Raw genomic sequence first — 8,478 nt, 5'->3', positions numbered from 1 at the left:
GCAATGGCGCGATCTCGGCTCACCGCAACCTCCGCCTCCTGGGTTCAGGCAATTCTCCTGCCTCAGCCTCCTGAGTAGTTGGGATTACAGGCACGCACCACCATGCCCAGCTAATTTTTTGTATTTTTAGTAGAGACGGGGTTTCACCATGTTGACCAGGATGGTCTCGATCTCTTGACCTCGTGATCCACCCGCCTCGGCCTCCCAAAGTGCTGGGATTACAGGCTTGAGCCACCGCACCTGGCTAAGTTGAAGTATTTTTATCAACTTCTCAGAACAGAGAAAAAGAAAAGATACTGAGACTGCATATTCTCTAACTGGCTAAATGAAGGTCAGGATTATATGGCTATACTGTTTTTATCTTATTTTTAATATTTCTATAAAAATCCATTTTACAATTCTTAATTTTGCCTTGGTTGAACTAAGTGGAAAAATAATATATAATATTCATCAAAGTAACTAAACTTTACTGAACATGTCAATAAAGATAGATTAGCTGTTTAAACTATACCAAAAGCTTTTTTACGCAGACACTACTATCATCTTAATTTTACATACAAGGAAACTCAGGCTTAAAGAAGGTGAGTGAAGGATCAAGGTGAAAAATCCAAAATCTGAATACTCAATCACTATGCTATTACTGTATCTGTAAGTGGTAAGGTTTGGTAGTAGATGTAATACTACACAAACTTCATTCTCTAGAAAAATACAATGGAGCTGCAGGGTAGGTGTAGAGATAAAAACCAGGAGGAATAACATAAGCAGCAGTTCCTACTGGTCTGGGCCATTCTATCACATAGCTTCTTATAATACTCCTGTTGCTTGAGATTCAAGTACCAATACCAGGGAAAAGGGCTTCTGGTACCTGTCAGAACACGCATGGCTCCATGGACGGCATTTAAGTCTCCGCTCACCAACATCTCCATGAGCAGGTTGAAGAGCTGGGGCCAAGCTTCAGGCCAGTCCCAGTGGGCAATAGCTGACACTGCATAGGCCACACTGGAACGCACTTTGCTTATCGATTCTCTCAACCCATTAGGCAACAGCTCCCGGATAACAATTTTTGCCTGTAAGGAATAAAAGTCCACCTGCTATTAGATCAGGTTATATGTGACTGGTAGAGCCCAGTCCAGTTGGGAGCTGTGCTGAAAAAATAATGCGCACAAGGTACTGCATATCTACAGCAAACTCCTATATATAAACTTGACAATTCATTTGGAGAGTTCAACTGTGATCTCTAAACTTAATGGCATCCATTACAGTAGCCACTAGCTACACATAGCCATTACAATTTTAAAAAATTTAAAATTCAGTTCCTCAGTTGCACTAGCTCCATTTTAAGTGCTCAACAGCTGTATGCAGCTAGTAGCTATTGTTTTAGACAGCACAGATACAGAATATTTCCACAATTGCAGAAAGTTCCAGTGGAAAACTTGCTCCAGATCTCATACCTCAAAATTTCTTAGGAACTCAGATGATTCCACAGTACTGCACTAAGTACAAACATTATTTCATTTAATTCTTAAACCCTTAGTTGGTAGTTTTATTCTCATTTTAGAGATTTAGGAAATGAAGGCTTAGGCGTTAACTACATTTCCAATGATCTCATAGCTTGTGAAAAGCAAAACTGGAATCTGAACACAGCCTGACACTTGAGCTCTCTAATCTACAGCACTATGCCCACAATGCCAGCCACCAATCTCCTTTTCTGCCTAGTCTTTTGATTGCTCCATGCTGTCAAAGAATGTTGATAGTCTAATCTCTTACAATGGACCCTCATATTTCCTCAGGTAGACTAATCATTGGTAACTGACTTACCCTTTCTGTAGTTTCAGGAGGCCTAAATTTCTCTGACTGGGCACACCAGTGAGTCTCCACATATTGTTTCAAGATGACTGATGCCAGCTGTGAAGAGAATAAGCCAAGTAGTACAGCAAGAAAAAGAATTTTTTCACACATAAAAACTACACACATGGCCCAATACATCTGAAGTATATCTAAATCTGGCACAACATCCTAGGTTATTTATAAATTGGCCTTATTCTTTCTCTTTCCCATAAGAAAGTTTCATTGCCAAGGAAAGGGAAATTACTTATAAATTGGGCCAGTATGGACTTACCTGACGGATTGCCAGTGCCCCCTGGGGATCTACAGTCAGCTCTGCCAAGTGGACACCAAATTCTGAAAGAGAAAATTTTATTGTGAGTCTAAGGGCACCCAGGAAAGCCACAGAAATTTACTAAGCTCTAACCCTTATGCCAACAAGATTTTAGAAAGAAACTTAATCTGTTCCTTCAAAAAGAGCTGATAACTGCTAAGATTGGTTCCTCCGAATAAAATAAACAAGTTGGCCTGCAGGACATGTTACAATGAAGTTCCAACACCCTCACACTTTCTCCAATCATTGCATAGCACCTTCCGGCCATCTTCCCTTCCAAGATGGCAACACCTTCCTTGTAGACCAATTAAGGCAGTAGCTAAGTGAAACATGGAGCCAGCCATGGTAGCTCACTGCCTGTAATCCCAGCACTTTGAGAGGCCAAGGTGGGTAGATCACTTGAGGTCAGGAGTTTGAGACCACCCTGGCTAACATGGTGAAACCCCATCTCTACTAAAAATACAAAATTAGCTGGGCTTGGTGGTGTATGCCTGTAATCCCAGCTACTCAGGAGGCTGAGGCAGGAGAATTGCTTGAATCTGAGAGGAGGAGTTTGCAGTGAGCTGAGATTGCACCGTTGCACCCAGCCTGGGTAACAAGAGTAAAAGTGTCTCAAAAAAACAAAAACAAAACAAATAAAAAAACATGCAACCATCTATTCCTGAGGACAACTTAAAAGGTGAGATTTCATGAGTTGCCCAGATGCATGCCACCAATTATGAACTGATTAAGTATAAGAAAACCTGGTTTCAACAAACTTAGTCCTAAAAATGAGCTGTTTCCAATAAGCAATGGAACTTGAAATGCACATTGGGAGGCTTTAAATAACTCTTACTTCCAAATTAAAATTTATTTTAAAAAATGGTTATTACTAAAATAAATTTTGTTTTAAAGACAGGGTCTCACTCTGACTCTAATATAATCACAGCTCACTGCAATGTCAAACTCCTAGGCTCAAATGAACTTCCTGCCTCAGCCTCCCAAGTAGCTGAGACTACAGATGCACGCCACTGTGCCTGGTTCCAAATGAAAATTTAGACCTAATATATGCTTGCAAAGGAGTCAACTATCAAATATTTTTGCGAAAAGAGGAAGAATGTAAAAGAATGTAAAACCAAGAGTGCATTGTAATTTTTACATCTCGCATTGCAGGGCTGTGCTATCCAATGCAGTTGACATCAGCACAATGGCTACTAAGTTCCTGTAATGTGGCTAGTGAGAATCGAGATATCTGTAAATGTAATATACACTAGATTTCAAACTTAGTATAAAAAAGAGTAAAATATCCTTTTATATTGATCAAACGTTGCAATAATACTTTGCCTATATCAGGTTAAATACAGAGTTAAAATTTAATTTTATGTTTCTTTTTTCCTTTTTAATGCAGGCACTAGAAAATTTTAAATTTCACATGTGACTCATACTGTATTTCTGTTGGACAGCACTATGCTAAAGAATGAACAGCAGCTTTCTAGACTTGCTTAGTTTTGGTAGACACATAGGTCACAAAAGGCTCATCACTCCCATTTGGAGGGAGCCATAGATTAGTGTAAGAGAATGGGACGTTTAGGTTCAAATCCTGAAGCCACCATGCCTGTCCTTAGGTAAGTTTCCTTTCTAAACCTCAGCTTCCTCTCCCACAAAATAAGGATACTAGTATCGGGGCCAGGCACAGTAGATCACGCCTGTAATCCCTGCACTTTGGGAGGCCGGGCAGATCGCCTAAGGTTGGGAGTTTGAGACCAGTCTTACCAACATGGAGAAACCCCGTCTCTACTAAAAATACAAAATCAGCCAGGTGTGGTGGCATATGCCTGTAATCCCAGCTACTTGGAAGGATGAGGCAGGAGAATTGCTTGAACCCAGGAGGCGGAGGTTGCAGTGAGCCAAGATTATACCACTGCACTCCAGCCTGGGTGACAAGAGTGAGTGAAACTCCATTAAAAAAAAAAAAATACTGGTATGGATATATCAAGCAATCCTTCTAAGATTGAATAATATAACATATGTAAAGTGCTTTGCACAATATCTGCCATAGTGGTAAAAACTTGAAGAAAAAAATAAGTTATTTTGCTATTATTTTTTATTGTCCATCACGGATAGGCTGGGTATGGCTTTCCCATCTATGTAAGTAAAGTTACTTTCCATGTTAAGTTCTACTTTCACTGGAATGGCCATTCAAAGGGCATTTATACAACAGAAAAGCTTAATATCAAGAAAGAGTTGTTACATGCAATGTTTCAAGTTCAGGGCTTATCCAAGTAACTAGGGCAAAAACTGCTGAAAATGACCTATGTCCATATTTTACAAAATAATTTTTAGACTTACAGAAAAGCTGAACAGTACAGGTTCATGGACATCATTCATCCATTTTCCTCCTATATAAGCATGGTTTAGTGATCAAAGCCCAGGAAATTAACATGGGTACAATACTATTAACTAAACTAGACTTGATAAGAACTTCACCAGTTTTTTTCCTTATTGTCCTTTCTCTTTCAGGATCCCATGATCCCACATTGTATCTGGTTGTCAGGTCTCCTCAGTTTCTTCTAAAGTATGAGAGTTCTTCATTCTTGCCTTTTGTGACGAGAACACTTTTGATGAATATTGATCAGTTATTTTGTAGAATGTGTCTCAATTTGGGTTTGACTAAAGTTTCCTCATGTTTAGATTGAGGTTATGCATTTTTGGCAAGAATACCAGAAAGTGATGCTGTGTCCTTTTCAGTTTATCATACTAGGGAGTACATAATGTTGATAAAAATGTTATTACTGGTAATGATAACCTTGATCACATGGCAAGGTCTGCTGGGTTTCTCCAGTTAAAGGTACTGTTTTTCCCTTTGTAACTGATCTAAATCTTAGAGGAGAAATACTTTGACATTTTGCTATTATCTTGTTTCTTTTCAAACTCTCACCCACTGACTTTAGCATCCATCTGTGGGTGTTACCTGCCTAATGGTGATTTTTTATTTCTTTTATTCTCTTCACTTATTAACTGGACTTCCTTTATAAGGAAGTACTGTCCCTTCTCCTTTATATTACTATATTATAAAAGATGTATTTTGGTTTTCATCCATGATTCCTGATTCTTAGCTTCTGTCTTATTATTTCCTAAGTGACTAGAGTAATATCAATTTTTTTTTTTTTTTTTTTGAGACAGAGTCTCACTGTCACCTTGACTGGAGTGCAGTGGTGCTATCTCAGCTCACCGCAACCTTTGCCTCCTGGGTTCTCCTGTCTCAGCCTCCCAAGTAGCTGGACTTACAGAAGTGTACCACCACGCCCAGCTAATTTTTGTATTTTTAGTAGAGACTGGGTTTTGCCATGTTGGCCAGGCTGGTCTTGAACTCTTGACCTCAAGTCCACCCGCCTCAGCCTCACAAAGTGCTAGGGATTACAGGTGTGGGGTACCAGACCTGGCCAAGAATATCTTTTGTTAAAGTATTTAGCTTTTGTTCTCAGTGCCTGAAGAAGCTCCTGAAGGATAAAGGTGACAGTCTTTTCTTTAGTACAAGATACTTTTTCCTGTCTTTCTTCCCCCCACATCACCTCAACTTTCTTTTTTTTCCCATTCCCCTACCTGATGCAATGGTCTTAGGACCAAGGCTACAACTACATGTGCTGGAAGCAGGCATGATTCCTAAGCAAGAAATTGTAACTATGTATTTTAACTTAAGTCAGAATTTCTAATGGACTGATGGGAATGGGTTGTGCCTTCACCCCATCCAGCAAAATTGGCGCTAACAGTTAATACAGCTATATTGCCTAATGACAAAAAATAGCCCACTAGCTTTGCAGCTCTATAACCTAACCCTGTCTGAATGGGGGTACACTGAGGAAGAGGTACTCGCTAGACTAGTATTGTTGCCTGCAATCTAGACTAGCACAGTGGCTGATTGTAATGCCCCTTCCAAAGGTGAAAAGTTTGGGTACTTTTTAGAGAGAAGAAACAGTAGCTCAGAGGGAAGAAATGAATAAGTGGATTATGAACTGAGAGGAATCCAATATCACATTAACGCTTCAAATGAAGCTCAGAGCAAGAGATGACACTGCCTCTTACCTCAATTATATCAAATGCCTGAAATGGTAAAGCTCCGTGTTTGCTGAGACTACTTCGGCTTTTGGAACCTCACAAAAATGAAAGGAAGCCTGCCAACCTGAGTGGCTTCACCCTGGGAGATATTCATACAATATAATGAACTAGACTAATTATTAATTATTGAATGGGATTCTAGTAATGTAGCAGAATCTTCTGAGTTGTACATCCTTTGGATGTAAGGGATGAGGGTTTGAAGACCCAAGGGTGCACTGTGATATTGTGAAATACGTATTTGGTCTTTGACCTCATTTCCTGGCAAACAGCTACTAAAATCCTCAGGAACTCCAAAGTGATGTCTTTTTATATGCTAATAAGCTGACTGATGGCTGGCAGCTCCTCCTATCTTCAGAATGGGGGCTGGTTACTGGAAATTATCTAGGTAAGATTAGAGGGTTGGGACTTTCGTCCCCTGTCCCCATCCTCTGAGAGGGTAGAGGGGCTGAAGGTTAAGTTGATCATCACCGGTCAATGGTTTAATCAATCATGGTAGGGTGGCAGTCTTGGGGACAGAGCTTTTAATCTGAAGGACCTGCTGCTATCTTCAAGTAGATAGGCTGGAATTGAATTGGAGAACGCCTAATTGCGGTTCTTGCCATTGTTAAAAAAAAAGGAATTGGAGGACATCCAGCTGGTGCACACTACAGAACTGACTGCTTGCTTGCTGGCAGGAAGAAATCTCCATATATTTTTGAGTTCACAGAGGTCTTCTGTGCTGACTGTTGTAGTGTGACAGCAGAGGAATAATGGTTTGTTTTTTCCTAATATTTATACCTATATGAACTCATAATTATTTTATTCTATGAGTTTTAATCCAATACTATCTTATTTCTTCTATTACTCAAATTGTTCCAGGTTTGGCCACTGGAACTCTTTCCAGTTAACTCCTGTGTACTTTTGTATGTCCCCATCCTGTATCAAGCACTTCCTTATTTTTCTTATATACAAAATAGTCTATACTTATCTTGTATTTTCTCTGCCGAAGCCCTGATATCAACTGCTCCTCCAAGGAACTCTTGTGTCTTTTAGTGAAGAATTATATTTAGAAACCAAGATGTGAGCACTAGGTATGTTCATTGCTACAGGAGTGTCACCAGTCCTAGGCGTTCTCAGAGAGCAGAGCTAGGAAATACAGTATATCTAACCATTTATCTATCCATCCATCCATTCATCATACTGATTGATAGCCCAGATGCCAATTGAAACCTCAAGGTTCATTCTACTTTTCCCTCTTTCCTTATTTGTAACTTCTTTCTCTAACAGTGATACACATGGCTCTCATCACCTATATTTTCTTATTTTTTCAATCTTAAAATATAAAGCAATTACAGAATTATTAATCCATACCTTTGTGAAAAACACACCTACTAACTGAAGTACAATTTTGGTGTATAGTTTTTTTTTTTAACTGTAACCTACATAATGCAGTCAAATACTATTTTTAAAAGTTACTTAGGTTAGCTCTTCCTCTCACCTAAAATAGTTATGTTATTCATTTGTAAGACATTTAGGTTCATTTGTTACTACTTCTATTTCACTTTTAGCGCCTCGTCATTGTTTGATTTTAATTATTTATTTTTGGTATGTGAAACATTATCATGATTCTCAGAGTCAAAGCTATACAAAAAAGAATATTCCAGGAAGTGTCACTTCTTCCTCATCCCTACTACCTTGTTTTCATTAGCCACTTCTTTATACCCCTTCCCCATCCACTCCATGCAGGCAGGTAACCAAAATCAATTTTTTTTCTTTCCTGTATTTCTTTTACACAAATGAGCATATACTTTTTTTTTTTTAACAGCCCCTTTGTGTTTACATGATAATGAGTATATTATAGACACTCTTTTGTACTTTGCTTTTTTTTCAGCTAATATATCTTGGGATTTCCAAATCAGTTCACCGACATTCCTGAAGTTCTTTCTACAGCTGCATAATATATGCAGATTTCCATGTTATTCATGTGCTCTCCTCTGTATGAACAGTTAGATTTTTTCCCAATATTTTGTGTTTATAAATAATATCGCAGTGAATAACACTGTGCATTTGTATGTTTGAATTGCTGAAGATATGTCTTCAGCATAGATTTTCAAAAGTGGGATTGTGGGTCAAGAGGTTAAGTGCATTTGTGGAGCTACTGGGTGTGATCAAATTTTTCTGCAGCAGGATTACACCCATTTGCACTCCTACCAGCAATACATAGGAGCATCTTTCTAGTCTTGCCA

At 38.9% G+C, this 8,478-nt stretch overlaps 1 protein-coding gene across 3 annotated transcripts in view; it reads right to left on the bottom strand.

The window, feature by feature from the left end:
* Window positions 1-8,478, bottom strand: part of IPO9 (importin 9) — a 51,642-nt gene that overhangs the window by 30,218 nt on the left and 12,946 nt on the right. For all 3 annotated transcript variants that reach the window (XM_032288723.1, XM_032288724.1, XM_032288725.1), the window contains 3 exons: window positions 2,120-2,181; window positions 1,819-1,905; window positions 866-1,067 (listed from right to left, as the gene is read on the bottom strand). In XM_032288723.1, the coding sequence (XP_032144614.1) occupies window positions 866-1,067; window positions 1,819-1,905; window positions 2,120-2,181 (351 nt within the window). The remainder of the gene's footprint in view (window positions 1-865; window positions 1,068-1,818; window positions 1,906-2,119; window positions 2,182-8,478) is intronic.

This window comes from Sapajus apella, unplaced genomic scaffold, assembly GCF_009761245.1.
Source record: "Sapajus apella isolate SASKATOON/1434 unplaced genomic scaffold, GSC_monkey_1.0 scaffold22, whole genome shotgun sequence".
Classification (NCBI taxonomy): Eukaryota; Metazoa; Chordata; class Mammalia; order Primates; family Cebidae; genus Sapajus; species Sapajus apella.
Note: the sequence above shows the minus strand (reverse complement) of the source record. Positions and strands in the feature narration are given on the sequence as shown.